The sequence below is a fragment of the Notamacropus eugenii genome, chromosome 2 (genome assembly GCF_028372415.1).
Source record: "Notamacropus eugenii isolate mMacEug1 chromosome 2, mMacEug1.pri_v2, whole genome shotgun sequence".
Lineage (NCBI taxonomy): Eukaryota > Metazoa > Chordata > Mammalia > Diprotodontia > Macropodidae > Notamacropus > Notamacropus eugenii.
This window is the reverse complement of record NC_092873.1, coordinates 75,599,068-75,618,427: the sequence shown is the minus strand read 5'-3', so window position 1 is coordinate 75,618,427 and position 19,360 is coordinate 75,599,068. Positions and strand designations below refer to the sequence as shown.

The 19,360-nt window shown below is 38.7% G+C and overlaps 1 protein-coding gene across 4 annotated transcripts in view; it reads left to right on the top strand.

The window, feature by feature from the left end:
* The window catches only part of PIK3R5 (phosphoinositide-3-kinase regulatory subunit 5), a 94,518-nt gene extending 80,201 nt beyond the window's left edge, over positions 1 to 14,317 (top strand). For 3 of the 4 annotated variants that reach the window (XM_072641053.1, XM_072641055.1, XM_072641056.1), the window contains 7 exons: positions 138 to 266; positions 1,019 to 1,112; positions 10,318 to 10,394; positions 10,979 to 11,072; positions 11,269 to 11,351; positions 11,927 to 12,039; positions 12,236 to 14,317. In XM_072641053.1, coding sequence (XP_072497154.1) covers positions 138 to 266; positions 1,019 to 1,112; positions 10,318 to 10,394; positions 10,979 to 11,072; positions 11,269 to 11,351; positions 11,927 to 12,039; positions 12,236 to 12,383 — 738 coding nt within the window. In that variant the 3' untranslated portion in view covers positions 12,384 to 14,317. The remainder of the gene's footprint in view (positions 1 to 137; positions 267 to 1,018; positions 1,113 to 10,317; positions 10,395 to 10,978; positions 11,073 to 11,268; positions 11,352 to 11,926; positions 12,040 to 12,235) is intronic. The other variant, XM_072641054.1, reaches the window with a different exon arrangement.
* Positions 14,318 to 19,360: the final 5,043 nt, after the last annotated feature.

The following is a 19,360-nucleotide window of genomic DNA, read 5'->3' as shown; positions in this document are numbered from 1 at the left end:
AGCGTTGGAAAGAAGTGAGAAAACATAGAGCTAACATCCCTGCAGATTTTCCCTTTATTCATCATCCTTCTCCTTTATGTTACCAGTTTCACACTGTTCATGCCAATGCCATCTCTATCTTGGATTTCTCTTTGCAGCAGACTTTGAAGTCTGAGACTGGTCCACTGGAGAGTAACCAGGAGCAGCTGCCCATCCTGGCCGACATGCTGCTTTATTACTGCCGTTTTGCCACAAGACCAGTCCTGCTGCAAGTCTACCAGACAGAGGTATAGACAGAGGTTAGAGAGGAGAGTTTTCCTCCTCACTGCCTTTTCCCACATAATTATTGATTTTCAGTTGCCATCAGCACCATCTCTTTGGGGTATCTGATCAAAGAAATTGTGCAGTTAAGATTATCCAAATGAAGAAGTAGTAGAAAAAGGAAAAGGGGAAGGGAACAGGCATTTATTAAGTTCTTACTGTGTACCAGGCAAATGTCCCCATTAAAGTGCTAAGCACTTTACAAATATCTCATATGATCCTCACAATAACCCTTGAGGTAGGTGCTATTTTACATTTGAGGAAATTGAGACAGATAGAGGTCAAATGACCTACTTTGATTCGCACACCTAGTAAATGTCTGAAACTGGATTTGAACTCACATTTTCCTGACCGTAGTCTCAGCACTCTATCCACTGTACCACCTACCTACCAAAAATTCTACATTACAACTGGCATACCTTGGGCAGATTTTTTTCCCTTTTCTTGGCCTTAGTTACTACATCTATAAAATGAGGAAGCAGAATTAGATGATCTTTTAACGTCCCTTCTATCTCTCACATTCTAAAGTCTATAAAGAGAAACTGAGTTCTTGGGGAACCAGATGGAACTTGAATTCAGTCTATAAGAGTTAACTTCTCCTTTTTCATGGCCTCTTCTTTGGCATACATCAGAGCAAAAGAACTTAGAAGAAGAAGGCAGGCCAGCATGTAAATAGTACCTGTTGCCTCCCTGTGATCATAAACATTCTTTTTTGTAGTTGACCTTCATCAGTGGAGAGAAGACAACAGAAATATTTATCCACTCCCTGGAACTGGGTCACTCTGCAGCTGTCCGTGCTATCAAGGCTTCTGGTAGGTATTACCTTTTCAAGAGGCACAGGAAAGGCATGATGGGTGGCAGCAGTCTTCTTAGCATTCTCTCTTCCTTCTCATCCCATTACAGAAAACAGTGTGTTAGGGTAATCCTTAGCTCTGGCTAAAGGTCAATGTACGACATTGGTCTGGAGAAACAAGAGGCACTGACACACTGGATGTTAGGAGACCTGGATTCTAGTCTCAACTCTGCTATTTATTTATCCCCTGTGCAATTTAGAGCAAATCTCATCCTTACTATCTTCTGCACAAGGAGGAGTTGGACTATATGTAGCATTTCTTTCATCTCTAAAGCTGACTCCTAGGAAGCGTTGTGGAGACATTCAAAAATAATGTTAATAGACTTTTAGCAAAATGGTGGAATCATGTCCAAGTAGACCCCATGCATCTCCACAAAACAATAACAAGTAGACCAAAAACTGTAAAAGAACAACAGAAATAAGAGAAGAAAGGAAAGAAACTCTTACTGGAAAACAAATAAAAACCAAAGAACTGAATAAGCAAGCAAGAGGCCCTAAAACAACCACTAAGTGTATCAAGATCAGTAAATGCTTGAAGATCAAAGGATATGAGGGAAAATGTGTGGTCAGAAAGAGTAACAGTCTCACTACTATACTTTTAGATTAGAGAGTAAATATACTAGAAGAATTTCTGAAATAGTTTAGAGCAACAAAAGATAAAGGGAGGCTAGTGTGTACGAGATTGAAAATAAGATCACTGAATGAAGAATTTTTTTTTAAGTGAACATGGGAATTGGCAAAATAGGAAAGATGAGGGAATGTCTCAAGGTAGCGGATGACTCTTAGGAATAGAGGAGCTCATACCTGCCTCCCTCTCTCAAAAAACAAACATGGGGAAACAAGAACAAAATTTTTAAATGACATAAACTAGAAGACATTAGACCTCTACAAACCAAAATAACCGAGCTCCATAAAAATCACACAAGAATTATTGTTCTCTCAGAAAAACATTTGAAGTAGAAAAAAGTCTGAATACCATATTCCAGGAAATCATTGAAGAAAAATTGCCCAGGATTATAGAATACAAATCAATATGGGGGAAAAAAAGGCATCATGTTTAAGGGGGAAAGAACACTAACATGGAGGTTAGGAGACCTTGATTCTAGAGTACAGAATACAAAACCATAACACCCCTGCCTTCAAGGAGCTTATATTCATCTGGAGCACTGAAAAGAAAGGATGAGGAGAGAAGTGAAATGATTTTTCTTGGAGCATTTTCAACAAATAAAAGCTACTCAATCCACTCCAGTCAACATTTATTAAGCACCTACTGTGTGCCAGGTACTGTTTTAAGTGCTGGGGATACCATTAATAAAAAGAAAGACAGTTCTTGCCCTCAAGGAGCTTTCTTAATGGGGTGGGGAAATTGGGGGAGGACAACAGAATGATGCAGGAAGCTGGGAGGGGGCGGGGTTAGGGGGTTTATCTTATTCCATGGAGTTAAAACCAGGCAGATGAAGAGGTCTGCCCTTTATAAAGGAAGGCATTGGGAGAGGTTCTGTGCAGTCATAAGGGAGGCTGAGGGAGGTGTTAATCAAGACTTGAATAAACAGCATGGTGATGAGATGAGAGGAGATGAGTTTAACCTGGAAGGACCATCTTGTTCTATGGAATTAAAACTAGGCACTTAGCAGATGCAGAGTAGAGAGTAGTTTGGGAAGGAAAAGAAAGCTTCCTAAATTATATTCTTATCTGAGACACAGAAAAAAGTAAGGAAAAAATCAAAATATCTATATCAATAAAAATAGAATCTTGGGATTGTTTTTTGGTGTGGGAGAGTAAGGGAGAGTGAAAAGTCGAGGTTGACTTAGAGATTGTGATTCAGAGATGACTGGAAGAATGGTGATGTCCAAGACAGAAATATCATTTGTCCAAGATAGAAATGATATTTGAGGAGACGAGAAGGTATATAGTTCTACAAACAGTTTTCAAAGATCAGCAAAGTGTCAACCACCATGTGGAAGACTGCTTTCTAGTTAAGTGTTGTCAGACTCAAACAGAAATAGAGACCACTAGTCCATACACAAAGATCTCTGTGGGCCACATATTGACTTAGTTTTAAAATATCATGCTTTATTTTTGTTTTTATTTATTTTGTCAAGTATTTCCCAATTACATTTTAATCTGGTTCTGATCGTGTTTGGGAGTATTGTAGGCTGCATACCACCCACTGGCCACATGTTTGAAACCTCTGCTCTAAATTAGTCCCAAGCACACACAGAAAATATTATTAATTCAGAGAATGCTCCCACCCTCCCAGATGCAATAAACAATATAAATTGAAAAGTCTGAGAGTTTGCCTCATGTCTATTAAATTAGCAAAAATGGCAAAATATGGAAACTGAATTTTGGAAAGACTATAAAAAGATAGTCACATTAATACTCTGTTCGTGAAACTGAATTGGTCTAATCATTCTGGAAGGCAGTTTGGAATTATGCAAGAAAAATCACTGAACTGACCATATCTTTGATCCAGGGATCCTGCTGGTAAGTGTATATCCTAATGAAGTCAAAGACAGAAAGAAAAGTCATATATTTGGAGGAATGCATTTGGAGAAAAAAAATGGAAACTTTATCAGTACACATCGGTTGGGAAATGTAAAACCAAAATTGGTATAGGAATGTAATGGAATATTTTTCTCTGTAAGAAATTAGGCATGTGAGGCATTCAGAGAAATAGAAAGAATGGTATGAACTGATAGTGAAGTAATCAATTATTAAGCAGTTAGTATATGCCTAGGCTCTGTCCTAGGTGCTTGGGATAGATATAAATATGAAATGACCCCTACCTTCAGGGAACTTACATTAGACCAGAATAATATGTATGTACACAAAAAAGTAATATGTACACGTACCACCATGGGTGATATGCAGTCTGCAATACTCCCAAACATGATCAGAACCAGATTGAAAGGTACATACAAATAAAGAAGATAGAAAATATACACAAAGTAAATGAAGCAATTTGGGAGGAGAGGTAGTAGTTTCTGGGAAGAATCAGAAATCAGTTAGGAGGTAGTACCTGAGCTGAGTTTTGAAAGAACTAGGGTTTCTGAGCAGCGATGAGGAAGAAATACATTTCATGCATGGGGACAGCCCGGGAAAGGCATGAAGACTGGAAATGCAATCTTCTATGTAAGGAAAAGGAAGAAAAGCCAGTTTTGCTGGATTGATTGTGAAATATGTTAAAGAGAATGATATGTAATAAACCTGAAAAGGTAGGTTGGAGCCTGGTTGTGAAGGGTTTTATAAGCAGAAAAGTTTATATTTGATCCTAGAGACAATAGAAGGCTGGTGGACCTTATTGAACAAGGGAGTATTGATTTATTATACATTGCTGCTCTGAGATTCAGTTTCCTTATCTGTAAAATGGGGATAATAATACCTACTATACCTCACAGGGTTGTTGAGAGGCTCAACTGACATAATATGTGTCAACATTTTGCAAATTTAAGTGTCATATAAACATTTTAATGTGAGTTTAAATTCTGAATTGATAAGAACTAAAAAAAAAATCACTATTAAAAATAAAGAATGGAAAATTATATCTGTTTATAACTGTATATAGGAAATAAATTTCTAACCAGACAATATAAAGAAATCATTTTTAAAAATGCTGCTTAAATTACATAAGGAAGCTTTTGTATTAATAAAATAAATGCAGCTAGAATAAAAAGAAAATATATTAATTAGGGGAAAACAAACTTCACAAAAACATCTCTCATAAAGCTGTGACATCTCAAATGCAAAAGGAATTGGAATATATTTGTTATCTTGTATCATTCTCCAGCAGATAGATCCAAACAAACTTCAAGAAAAGCAGTCTATCAGCAGCCATCTAACAAAAGTTCTCAAAATTGCTAATCATAGAAATAGAAATTAAAACAATCTGATCACTTCATACATAACAGATTGTCAGAGATAGAAAAATCTAATTTTGATGAGGATGTGGAAAAACACATTAAATCACTATAAATGGAGGCATCCAACTGTTATATAAAGCAATTTGGAATTTTGTAAAACAAGTTACAAAACTGTTCAAATTCTTTTACCCATATGTTATTGGGGATATATCCAAAGCAGGTTATTAAAAACAAGGAAATATTTACTTTTATTAAGATATTCATATGCATCATTTTTATAATATCAGAAAATTAGAAACTCTATATCTGATGATTGGAGAATAAGTCAACAAATTGTGGTATATGAATAATGGAATGTTGCTGTGCCATAAGGAATAAAGAATAAGAAGAATTCAAAGAAATATGGGAAGTGATGCAAAGTGAAATAAAATCAATAGAATGTTATACATAATTGTCACAACTATGTAAATAAAGATAACTTCAAACAGTAACAAAACTCAGATCAAAAATCTTAGTGAATCAAAAATATTGGTTCTTTTTTCTTATTTTATTGAGTTATTTTATTTTTCCATAATTACATGTGAAAACAATTTTTCACATTTGCTTTTAAAAACTTTGAGTTCCAAATTTGCCCCTACCCCTTTCCCACCCCCTACTTGTTGAGAAGGTGAGCAATTCAATATAGGTTATACATGTACAGTTATGTAAAACATTTCCATAATAATCATGTTGTGAAATAAAATATAGATCAAAAAATAAAAACCTTTAAGAAAAATAAAGCAAATAATAAGCTTCAATCTGTATTCAGACACCATCAGTTCTTTCTCTGGGGATGGATCACATTTTTAATCTTAAATCCATTAGAGTTGTCTTGGATACTTGTATTACTGAGTAGCTAAGTCATTCGTAGCTGATCATCTTACAGTATTGCTGTTACTTTGTACACAGTACATTTCACTTTGCATCAACTTGTGCAAGTCTCTTCAGGCTTTTCTGAGAGCATCCTGTTCTTCATTTTTCATAGCACAGTAGTATTCCATCACCATCATATACCACAACTTATTCAGCCATTCCCCAGTTTATGGGCAGCCCCTCAATCTCCAAGTCTTTGCCCCCAGAAAAAGAGCTGTTTTGGGATACAGATCTAGTAGTGATATTGCTGGGTCTTGGTTTCATAACCCTTTGGGCATAGTTCCAAATTGCTGTACAGAATGGTTGAATCTGTTCACAGCTCAGTACATTAATGCCCCATTTTTCCCACATCCTTTCTACTATGTCATTTTCCTTTTCTGTACTGTTAGCCAATCTAATAGGTATGAGGTAGTACATCAGAAGTATTTTAATTTACATTTCTCCAATCAATAGTGAGTTATACCCCTCTTCACCTCTTGCTTTTCTGTAGGGTAAGATAGATTTCTCTATTGAGTGTGTATGTTATTCCTTCTTTGAGCCAATTCTGATGAAAGGTTCACTTACACCTCTTTACCTCCCTTCTCTCCCTCTCCACTGTAAGAGCTTTTTCTTACCTCTTATGGGAGATAATTTACACCACTCTATCCCTCATTTTCCCTTTCTCCCAGTACATTCCTCTCCTTAATTTTATTTTTTTAGATATTTCTTCATATCCAATGTACACCGGTGCCCTCTGTCTATATATACTCCTTCTAATTTCCGTAATAAAGAGAAAGTTCTTCTGAGTTACAAGTATCATCTTCCCATGTAGGAATGCAAACAGTTTAACCTTATTAAGTCCCTTGTGATTTCCCTTTCCTGTTTACTTTTTTGTGCTTCTCCTGAGTCTTGTATTTTATTTGAAAGTCAAAATATCTGTTCAGCTCTGGTCTTTTAATGAAGAATGCTTGAAAGTTCTGTATTTTCAATGAATATCCATTTTTCCCCTGAAGGATTATACTCAGTTTTGCTGGGTAGGTGATTCTTGGCTGTAATCTTAGCTCCTTTGCCCTCCAGAAAATCATATCCCAAGCCCTCTGATCTTTTAATCTAGAAGCTGCTAAAACTTGTATTATCCTGATTGTGGCTCCATAATACTTGAATTGTTTCTTTTTGACTGCTTGCAATATATTCTTCTTGACCTGGGAGCTCTAGAATTTGACTAAAATATTCTTGGAGGCTCATCACCTTTTTCAGGAGGTGATCAGTGAATTCTTTTAATTTTTATTTTACCCTCTGGTTCTAGAATATCAGGACAGTTTTCCTTGATAATTTCTTGACATATGATGTCTATTCTCTCTTTTTGATTATGTCTTTCAGGTAGTCCAATAATTTTTAAATTACTTCTCCTGGATCTGTTTTCCAAGTCTCTTGTTTTTTTCAATGAGATATTTCACATTGCCTTCTATTTTTTCATTCTTTTCCCAAAAATTTATTAATTTATTTGTTTTCAGTTTTCAACAATCACTTCCATAAGTTCCAGATTTTCTCCCCCTCCCTCCCCAAGATGATGTGCAATCTTATATGGGTTCTACACATACATTCTTATTAAATACATTTTCATATTAATCATGTTACATAGGAGAATTAAAACAAATGGGAGAAACCATGAGAAAAAAACCAAAACATAACAAAGGAGAAAATAGTCTGCTTCATTCTGCATTCTGACTGCATAGTTCTTTCTCTGGATATGGATGGCATTTTGCATCATGAGTCTTTTGGAAATGTTTTAGGTACTTGCATTGCTGTGAAGGGCTAAGTCTATCAAAAAAAGTTCTCACACACTGTGGCTGTTAATGTATATAATGTTCTCCTGGCTCTGCTCACTTCACTCACCATCAGTTCATATAAGTCTTTCCAGGTTTTTCTGAAGTCCATCTGTTCATCATTTCTTAGAGCACAATAGTCTTCCATTACATTCGTATACCACTACTTGTTCAGCCATTCCCAAATGAATGGGCATCCCTTTGATTTCCAGTTCTTTGCCACCACAAAAAGAGCTGCTATAAATATTTTTGTACATAAGGGTCCTTTTCACATTTTTATGATCTCGTTGGGATACATCTCTAGAAGTGTTCTGGGTCAGAAGGTATGCACACTTTTATAGCCCTTTGAGCATAGTTCCAAATTGCTCTCCAGAATGGTTGGATCAGCTCACAGCTCCACCAACAATGAGTTAGTGTTCCATCTCTTCCACATCTTCTCCAACATTTATTATTTTCTTGTTTTGTCATATTAGCCAATCTGATTGGTGTGATGTGGTACCTCATAGTTGTTTTGATTTTCATCTCTCTAATCGATAGGGTTTTAGAGCATTTTTTCATATGACTATAGATAGCTTTAATTTCTTTCACTATTTTTTTCATTCTTTTGGCTTTATTTTATTGTTTTTTGATTTCTCATAAAGTCATTAGCTTCCATTTGCTCCATTTTAATTTTGAAGGAATTATTTTCTTCCGTGAGCTTTTGAACCTCCTTTTCCATTTGGCCAGTACTACTTTTTAAGGAGTTTTTTTCCTTCATTGAATTTTTGTGCTTCTTTTTCCCTTTGGTCAATTCTGCTTTTTAAGGCATTCTTCTGCTCATTGGCTTTTTAGACCTCTTTTACCATTTGGCATGGTCCATTTTTTAAGCTGTCATTTTCTTTAGTATTTTTTTTGTGTCTCCTTTACCAAGCTATTCACTCTTTTTTCATTATTTCCTTGCATCACTCTCATTTCTCTTCCCAATTTTTCCTCTACCTTTCTTACTTCATTTTCAAAATCCTTTTTGAACTCTTCCATGGCCTGAGACCAATTCATATTTTTTTAGAGGCTTTGGAGGTTTGACTTCGTTAAAATCTTCTGAGTATGTGTCTTGATCTTCCTTGTCACCGCAGTAACTTTCTGTGGTCAGAATTTTTTTCTGTTGTTTGCTTATTTTCCCAGCCTATTATTTCACTTTTAACTCCATTTTAACAAGATAAAAAAGTAGGATTCTGCTTTCAGAATAGAAGACACACTCTTATCCCAAGCTTTAGGGGTTTTGGTGCAACTGTTTTCAGAGATACATCTAGGGATCTGTAATTTTTCAGTTCTTCCCAGGTGGTATGAGCTAAAGACCAGGGGTGTTTACTACTCTCCTGGCCTGTGCTCTGGTCTATGAGTGACCACAAGCACTCTTTTCTACCCTGGAGTCCCTGCTGCACTGTGATTGCAAGCTCTGGGGTGCTAGTGCTCCTCCTACTCAGGGACTGCCACCCAGGACTGCAACCTGGATCTGAGTAAGGACAAAGCAAAAGAGTCCTGCCTCAGTGTTACCAAAGAGATCCCTGTAATGTCTTTCTGACCAGTTGAGCCCCTTACAGCAGAGAGCTTCAGAAGCAGCCACTGCTGATTCAGTCACTCCCAAGGCTTGCTTCTGGTTTGCTGAGGCCAGGGCTATGCTGACACAACCTCCATTGGTTTGTTCTTCCTTCTCAACTAGGTGTGTGAGAGACCTTTCCTCTTGATCTTCTAAGTTTTCTTTGGCACTGTGGGCTGAGAGGTCTGGAAACCACCACTGCTGCCACTGATTCATTCACCTTGGTGCCTGCTCTTGGTTTACTGGGTGGTACTAACTTTTAAAAGACACATCTCTCTCTTTTTTTTCAGCAAATGAAAAATGATTAGAGTGTAAAGTTGTGTGTTTTATCAGCCAAATATTTTGGAAGTTTGTACATTCTAAGAGATTCAGTTAGTTTTATGTTCAGTGTATGAATGATATTTTGAAATGAAATTTAACAATTAAAATTTTTAGCACATAAAATACTACGTTTAGAGAGGTCACCCACCTTCCCACACACAATAAATAAAAATAAGAAAAAAATTATGGAATTGAGGTCATATTTTAACTTGTATTAAGTTATTCCTGACCTCCAGTCCAATTTCATTTGGACACCAATTGATTTCCTTCAGGTTCTGTGTCTTTGGATATTTTACTTATAATTATTTTCATTAGCTGCTCCTAATGGGCAGGGATTGGTGAGACTCTGAGATCAGATGAGTGAATGATGGAGGCTCTAAGGGAATTTGTGGAGTGAAATGACTTGTCCAGATCTGGCCTGGTTTCCTAAGATTGTGATTCAGCAAATCAAGAACATTTCCTTAAAGCAAAGAGAGTTTTCATTGGGCATAAGATGTGACTTCCTGGTAGTAGAAGGGGAGAAAAGGGTCTAGATTTCAGAGGAAGGTGTTGTTGAAGCCTGGAGTTAAGGGATAGAAGGAAGAAGAGAAAGGAGGGGTGAGTAGAATCCTAAGGCATTTGGGTATGTGGGTGTGAAGAGAAGGGAAGTGATGTTTGGATTGAAAAATTTTGATCTGTATCACACAGGTCCTGGCAGTAAACGACTAGGCATTGATGGAGACAGAGAAGCCATCCCACTTACACTACAGATTATCTACAGCAAGGTAAGGGGTGACCCTGAAATCTTGTCCTCCCTTCAAATACTGAGACAATGCAAGAATTGGGAACTACTCCTTTTGGCTTTTCTTTTTGACCGGAGATTTTATCCCAGGTCATGTCTTTTGTTTTTTCTGGATCTTAATTCCTGAGTCTAGAAAAGTTCTAGTTCCATCTCCACATATGTGACTTTGTCTAAATCCTTTCATGTATCTGGGTCTAACTTTTCTCCTGTATAAAAATGTAGGAGTTAGACTGTACTGTCTTTATGTTTCCTTTAAGTCATCGCCTTCTGTACTTCTATGACACTGAGGTAAAAGTAACTCAATAAATGTACAAAATCATATTAATATATGTGACTACAAACTAAATACATAAATGTTTAGTGAAGAATCACCAAACAAGAAAGGCTTGTTGGAAAAATGTCACCGCTGGATCACTACTGAGCTAAACCATTTGCATGTATATGCCATAATGGTCAGGATCATTATCTCTGCATGTAAATGTTAACTGGTGATTAGGGTGTGCATTTGGAGTAGGGTTGAAGGGTCTTCTTGGAGCTGAACTTGGCCACTTTTATATGGTCTTTCAGGGAGCCATCAGTGGACGGAGTCGCTGGAACAATATGGAGAAAGTATGCACCTCTGTCAACCTTAACAAAGCCTGCAGAAAGTTGGAGGAGCTAGGTAAGTGAAACTAGATTGAGTTGGGGGGAGGAAGGGGTTAGAGTCATGTATTTGGCAGGGTCAGTGGCTACTAGGAGTCACCTCCTCATTTCTCTGGGGGCCAGCCCTAACCCTCATCTTTTAGGGCCTATTGTACATAGACCAGCAGAAGACGGTAGCCCCTGAGCTCATGACTTGAGAATTCTTTCTTGTTTAGATTCTAACATGGAATCGCTGACCTTGACCCTGACCGAGGTGGTAAAGAGACAGAACTCTAAGTCCAAGAAGAGCTATAACCAGGTATTAGCATCCTTCGTCTCCTTGGCCTCCATTCCAGTCTCACTCTCATACACTGATGGCCAGTAAAAGTTTGGGGGACATCAGAGAACAAAGTGAGAGAAAGGAAATGAAATCAAAGTCATATATGTAATCATATGTGGAGGAAAGGAAATATGGGGGCACGTGCAAGGGAATGATTTGTAGGCTGTCCATTTTGTTGGAAAATCCCCAGATCAGAGAGTAGGAGAAGCTCAAGCTCAGCGAATTTTGAAAACTAGAGTTAGCTCCAATTTTCTGTTTTCCTGCCTTTCTTTAGAGAGAGGGAGAGAGAGAGAGAGAGAAGGACACCTATGGCTTTGGGTCAAGTTGTCAGTCTCATTTCTTCTGGCTCTGATTCTTTGAACTGTATGCTATATAGATAGATGAGTCCAGGCTTCACCTGAAACAAGTTAAGCAGATGCCCATAGAAAGATGAGGGGAACTTGAAGAAAGAGAGGATAAGTCAAGGATTCCTGATTGAGCTTTGGCAATTCTGTCTCCCTTTCTCCTGATCCCCGGCTTGGTTATTGGGTCACTGATCCAAAGCTTCTCCACAGATTAGCACATCACAGATTAAAGTGGACAAAGTACAAATCATTGGCTCCAACAGTTGCTCCTTTGCTGTTTGTCTGGATCAGGATGAGCGCAAAATCCTACAGAGTGTGGTCAGGTAATGGAAGGAGGCATTCATAACTTTCCCCCAGGAGAAACCACAGCTGTGTGTTAAGGGGGAGGAGTTGGTTGCATCAGTCCCACATCTCTCCTTTCTCCCAAACTAACCCATCTCTCAGAATTGAGTTGAAAGAGGGGTGGGACTGGAGGTTGTTACCATCAGATCCTTCCCTGATTCAAGGCTTCCCCAACAGGTGTGAAGTCTCTCCTTGCTACAAATCTGAGAACAGCAGCCTTTGCCCACAGCCCCAGAGACTTTCCTTCCTGCCAACTCAAAAATCACCTGACCTCTGCTCTTTCCTGTGTTTGCCCATCATGACCTTCAGCGGAGCTCTGCCCTAACACTGCAAACTCATGATAGTCATCTGGATTTGATACATCACAAGGAAGCATGGACCCCCACTTCCCAAACCAGAGCCCTCCCAATCCAGAGAGCTAAGACTGGCAGTTGTGGCTTTTCCTACAGAGAATGGCATTCACTATCAATTAGCTAGTCTTCACATGGGATCTTGATGATGTTTTGGGATTTTTCCTAGCAGGAAAAAGACAGAAACCTTTAGCCCTGTGGGGAGAGATTGTCTTCTGCTCATACAAGTTTGCTTTATATGGGAGGGGGAAGAGAGGGTATGAAGATGGTAAGGTAAGTCCTTCTGACTATGTAGGTGAATAACTCTAGGCAAGTCATTTAGCCTCTCTCTGGGTCTTGGCTCTCTCATCTATAAAATGGAGAATAACCTACCTCTCCCTAAAATTAGGCACCTGGAACATGTAATCTGGCTACAAAATCTATGATTTTGTCTCAGGGGCTGGCTGTTCTTAAGTTATATGCCTTGGCTGTTCTATAGCCTTTGAATGCCAGTCCTCTTTTCCTTCATTTCAGACCCTGGATTGAGAGGCTGGGAAGAGAATGGAAAACAAATAGGGGGAAATTATGTCCCAGAAGGCTATTCAGGCCTTAGCCCACAGCCTTGTTAGATCTCCATTCTCTGAAGAGATGCATATCAGGGTTCTAACAAGTGTCTAGCATTATCTTAAAGGTCGGAGAAGATATGAGATATGTAAGGAGTTTACATTATAGTTGGAGAGACAAGATGATACATGACACACTTTATATGCAACATTAGATTAATAAGGTGGTTAGTAATTCAGAATACAGTGAAGAATTAATGGTACCTCAGTCTAACTATAAACAACTCACTATAGTGGGGAGTTTGGTCTAAGGCAGCTCTATCTTGGCCTGATCCAAGGAGATTTATTAGAAAGCACCAAAAAAAGATCTTGTTATACTAAAGCTTCACCTGTATCAGGGTCCTGTACTGTGGTTCCAGAGCTTTGTAGTTGGGTTCTGCTGTACTGTAACTCTTTATGTACAAAGGTCTTCATAATGTACGTTATGTTCCTTCCTCATAGGCTCTTTTGGTAGAAAGGGGACTCCAAACGAGGATGGTGAGTCTAGAGACAAGAAGTATTTGAAAGACTATCAGGTGAAAGAGGGTCTGAAGGACTAGGCTTTGATCACAGAAGGCAGAACTAGGAGCAATGAGTAGAAGTTGTTTAGAGGACAGTTTTAGCACAACTGAGCAAATATTTCCTAACAGAACTCTACATTCAATAGGTACTTAATAATGTTAATTGAATTGTATTTCATTGTACATACCGTAGAAGCATTACATAGTGGATAGAGTCTGAGAGACCTACATTCAAGTCCTACCTTTGATATTTCCTGGCCATGTGACCTTTAGTAAATCATTTAACCTCTCAGTGTCCCCAGGCAACTTCTAGAACTGTTGCAGAACTGTTGTCAATCTTCAGTTGTTGAGGGAATTTCCACATAAGGAGTTCCCTACACAAAGGAGATCACAGGTCCATTAAAAAAAAAAAGACTATCCAGAAGTGGACTTCCTGGGCTGGTAGGGACTTCTACATCTCTGGTGGACTTCTACAGAAGCTACATAACAACTTGTCAGAGATGATGTAGAGGAAATGCTTTCCTAGGTATGAGTGGGACTGGATGACATCTGACTTTCCTTTTACTTCAGAGATTCTGCAAATTCTGATGAAATTTAAAATTAAAAGTCCATCTCTTAATAGAGGAGATAAATCTTTAAAGTGGAGAGTAAGCTTTAACTAAGCCCAAAGGGGAGGAGGCAAGGTAAGAGTAGGGAGGAATAAAATGAGCAATAGCCAGGTACAGGATTTCTTCTCCAGTTGTGAGTACTTTTTATGACTATTTAAGTCAACTACTCTTTATTAAAGTGTCAAATTTATGCCAAGAATGTACTGGTGCTGAAAATACAAATATGGTGTGAATATGACACCCAATCTCTTCACCTCTCCACCCTTCTCACTCTCTTTGGGCTGTTTCACCCTTGCAATCTGTACTCATTCTAGACAGATCTAGCATTCCCAGGGGAGCAACCCACTGCTATAACTCCTTTTCTAAGGAATCTAGAGTTTACCCTGATTGGGAGAACACACTTCTACTGTACACTATAGCTGCTGAGCCCCCACCATTGTGTTCCCATTTAACAAAGCAGCCAATTTAACTCCATTAAGTCTTAATTAGAAACACTAAACTCAAAATGAAACAGGAATAATAGCATTGTACCAAGGAACACACAAGTGTCCATGTAGATACTACCTTGCTGAACACAAAGTGAAAAGAACCGTAGCAAAGAGGCATAGGTGCCTGAAGCAACTAACAATTCTGGACTTTGGACTTGTTCTTTGGGGAACAGTTCCTACAACAATTCACTGATGGGTGGAGCCGCTGATGTCTACTTCATTTGAATTAATCCTTTTCTAGGCTTCCAAAGTAATGCTATGTTCTTTCCCTCAAAACAGAGACTTTGAGCCTGGGATCTTCAGAGCTTCTTCATGTCTGCTCCTTTGGCTAGACTCTGAGGAGTTTCCATCTGTCAAATAGTAAGGGACAGTGCAGGAAAAAGCAAAACCAAAAACCTTTCTTCCCTGAATTAGCCCTTCCAAGCAGTAGATGAATGAATGAAGTATTTATTAAAAACTATATGCTAAGCACTAGGGATAGTAAAATAATGTAAGTAAGTAATGAAATGTAAGATAGTCCCTGCTCTGAAGAAATTCACATTCTATCTAAGATGGCGGTGCAAATTCTATGGTCTCTTCCCAGACTCAACTAGAAGTCTCTCCAGAGTTACTGGTTCAAAACAAAGTCTCTTAAGATCACTTCTGTCACATGAGGATAAACCAAAATCCATATTTCTGCCATCTGCACCATAACTAAGGAATATACATCTGTCCCAATGTCTTCAAACTGGATGAAACCAAGCAGGAAACAATTTCCCAACTATTACCTTCAAAGTCCTTACTTCAGTCATATGCAAATTAGATGCTGGAAAACCTGACACTGCAATCACCTTTAAGAAGGTTTTTTTCCTCTGTAGGGCTGCTTTTTAAAATGTTTGTCTCAGAGCTGTCTCAGTCTGAAAGAGGTATTCCTTTATACAAAATTTAAAATTACACTCTGTACGGAAGTTACTTATAACTTGATGTGGGGTGGGAACAAAGGATGTCATACATACAAATCACTGTTATGAAATAAATGAATAGGAGAGATACTACAGTGCCAGGGATGGGGAACCTGTGGCCTTGAGACCTGGTTTAGACAATGAAATTCAATGAAGGAAAGGTCACTTATTGTGTGTATTGGTGGTGGGGTTCGGGAAAGTTTTATGGAGAAAGATTTTCTTGAAAAGGGAAAAGGTTGTCTTTAGGGGAGGAAATGAAGTAGGTTATTTTAGCCAAAGGAGACTGACCTGTGCAAAGGCACAGGTGTGAGCACAGGATCTAATTGGGGAAGAAATCAGTGCATTTGGCCAACTTTCAAGTACACAAGGTGGTACCATGAAAAAGAATCTCTGTCCCTCACTTCAGTCTTCCATCCCTTCTCACTTTGCTGTTTTGATAAGGTAACAAGTGCAAAGGTGCTGCCTGAAGTCCTCACAAGCCTCTAGGGTTCAAAGTCTGGGAAAGATGCCTCTGAAACAGTTGCTTTTGAGATCAGTAGTAGTTAAATTACATCGAATCCACTTCTGGAGGATGAGGTATGTAAAGAATCAAGAATGCTAGGAAAAACAAAAGGATTCTGATGTTCTGTGTTCCTCCTCTGCCTCAGTCTCAGACCCATAAGCAATATGTCATCCTGGTCAACCTAGGATTCCACAGTGGGCACAGGGTTTAGAGAGGAAAGTCTTAGATTGATAACTCTGGGGACAGATGAAAACATTCAGCTAGTTCCTGCCCTCTTTAGCTGTCCAGTCTTTAAAAGTAATTTAATTGGGGCCCTGTCCTTGGGCAATCTAATTGCCTCCTAAAAATCTGCATCAGAGTTTTGGGATTCCATAGAGGCAATATGGTGTATTGGAAAGAAAACAGTGGACTTAGAATCTAAAAATCCAGGTTCAGGCACAAGATCTATTATTTGTTATCCTTGTGACTGTCCTTGGATAATTCATTTCATCTCTTTGAACTTCAATTTCCTCAGCTGTAAAATAGGCATAAGGGTTGTTGTATATAAAGAGCTAAACTATCCTTTCCCAAGATCAAGGGAAAAATCAGAAACCCTTTGCTATTCACTAGTGAAAATTCAAGCCTAGAATTCTACAGCACCTAATTCATTCCTTTTCTCTTCACTTTTGGTCCCATCACTGATCACAGTGAGATATTTCACTTGTTCCCTCAGGAAAGTTAACAGAAAGAATGTTTAAGTTATTCAGAACCACTCTCCTACTTTGTAACTACTTCATCAGCATCCATTTCACATTCAATGTGGTATAGGGAAAAAACAAGAATTTTTGAATCAGAAGATCCATGTTCCAATTCTGCCTCTGATAGTTACTATTTGTGTAACCTTGGACAAATCATTCAACCTTCCTTGGCTTTCAGTTTCCGCATCTATAAAATGAAAATGTTTGACTAGATGGCCTCTGAGGTCTTACCATCCTGTATGTACTAGTCGGCCAAATGTACTAGCCAGAATGGAATTATGGTTTTGTCCTGAAGCTCTCTGCCAGTCTAGGCCAAAACTGCTAACTTGACCTGTGCTGTGGTCAATGTTTCTTTCCCCCACTTTTTTTCGAGGGGGTGAGTTGTGAATGTAAAGTTCAGATGACTGTGCCACATGAAAAACAGACACATGGAACAAATTCAGATAGGTAGAATAGTTATACTATATTATAATTTGGCATAAATGGTAAGTAGTTTCCTCAATTCAGTTCAACAGCCACTTACTAAACATTCTGGGGCTGCAGCGATAAAACATTTCACAATCCTTGCCTTCAAGCTGGTTGTGGTATAATAGGAGGAATGCAACATGTACACAAACATCATACAAGGTAGAGTGCTCTGTGGCAAAAGAGAGATCTAAAACACTCTAGGAAAATTTTGAGAAGAATTTTTTTTTAATGAAATTTTTCATCAGCGTTGGGGAGGAGGAGGGAAGGTGCATGGATAATTGTCTTGAATTAAGGTTTCATGATGTAATATGGTGCCTGAGCTACAGGAAGAATATCAGCTAGGCAGAGATGAAGAGGAAGCAGGTTCCATTCCCAGAAAGCAGCCATCAAGAATGTTATGAACCTGGAAAATGCAAGATGTTAAGGAATATGCTGGTAGTTTAGTAACAGTAGAAGATAGTGAGTATGTAAGGAATGATAAATAAGCATTTATTAAGCACCTACTTGGTGTCAGGCACTATGCTATAGATACAAAAACTGTTCTGTTTTCATTATTGGTCTACACTCACAATAACCAATTGCAACCCTAATTAAAGTGTTTGTCACATTTTGCCTGATCTAATACAATACACCCTTAACTGGTCTTCCTAGGGGCTTCCAGTATCCACAATTGATCTTTTATTTAACCCAAGTAATCTTCCTAATGTACCACTCTCTGATAATGCTAACCCTGGATTCAAAACTTTTCAGTGCTCTGTTGCCTGCTGATTAAAATGTTAGTCCCAACCCCCACCACTCTCACATTCCAGGCCCTCATTTTTGGAGCATAACCCACATTTTCAGCCTTTTCACACTGTTCCAAACTGGACTAGTCTGCAATGTCAATTTTCTTTCTGCTCCATTCTGTAACTGTCCGCTGTGTGTGAAGCAGGCCCTGCCCACCTCCATTCAAGGCCCAATTCAATCAGGTATCATTTCCTCTCTGAAATTTCCCAGGGCTTTTAGTTCAATGAAAGTAATCCCTCAAAAATCTTACAAGCACTTCGCATGAACCACTCCTTGGCATTTGTCTCACTCTCTTGTGTCCTATTTGTATCTTACCCTGATCTCCTTTTAGATTATGATGTCTATGAGAGCCAGGTGTGTTTCTGTTTCCAGAACTTATCAACTTCTTGTGCATGGGCACTTAATAAACATTCGTTAAATTCGATTCAGTGTTCAATCACATAATGCACTGTTCAGTAGGCACACTGAGTTGGTGGAAGCGCTCCCCTTGTTACTGCTCAGGTCTCCTGCCTTTCAGTTGTATCACCTCACCCAAGGAGGCAGGAACCTCCTTTATAACTTAGCATGCTCAGGAAATTTCAGGGGAGAGGAGTTTTCCTGACATGCATAGGACCTATGAATTATTATCCTCACCAGGGTCAGCAAATGAACTCACTTGACTATTCAGAAGAAAAGTATAGGGAGAAAGGGAAAAGTCAGTCAAAAGCAGCTTATAACCATGCTTCAAGGTACCCTAAATATGAAACAGAAGAGTGTCATGGTTTTGCTTCTTGGACAAAGTTCTCGTCACTATGTTTATGGTGAGATCTTGTGATAACATAATCTACCAGGGCACCTTCCCATCCTCCTTTAACCATGCAGGCTAATCTAGTTCTATATTTAAAGGTGATGAAGCTGTCCTTAAAGGCTTGATTGGCCGAGGAAGATAAGGTTCATGCTCTGTTGATGCAGCTTCCCAGTGGCTTCTGGTCCTGTTGATATGGCTTCCTAGTCACCTAAGAGCATTAAAAAAGACCAACCTGCATGGAGTCTGGACCTTTTACACTTGGTGGATGTTTTGAGGCCAGCTTCAGACACCACACCCCACCTTACTTACCAAACACATTTCCATATGGAGATGACACGGCAAGTGATCTAAGGACAGGAGAGAACAGGACTAGATAATCAAAGACTCTCTCTTTTGGGATTAGGGCCAGTCTTGGCAATCTTCCCACCACATACAGTTGTAAGTGGTGTATATCAATACCTATCAGAAACATGATATACTCTGTTAAGTTGAAACCATTTTAAGAACAGCAGAGGCTGAGGACTGATTCCATT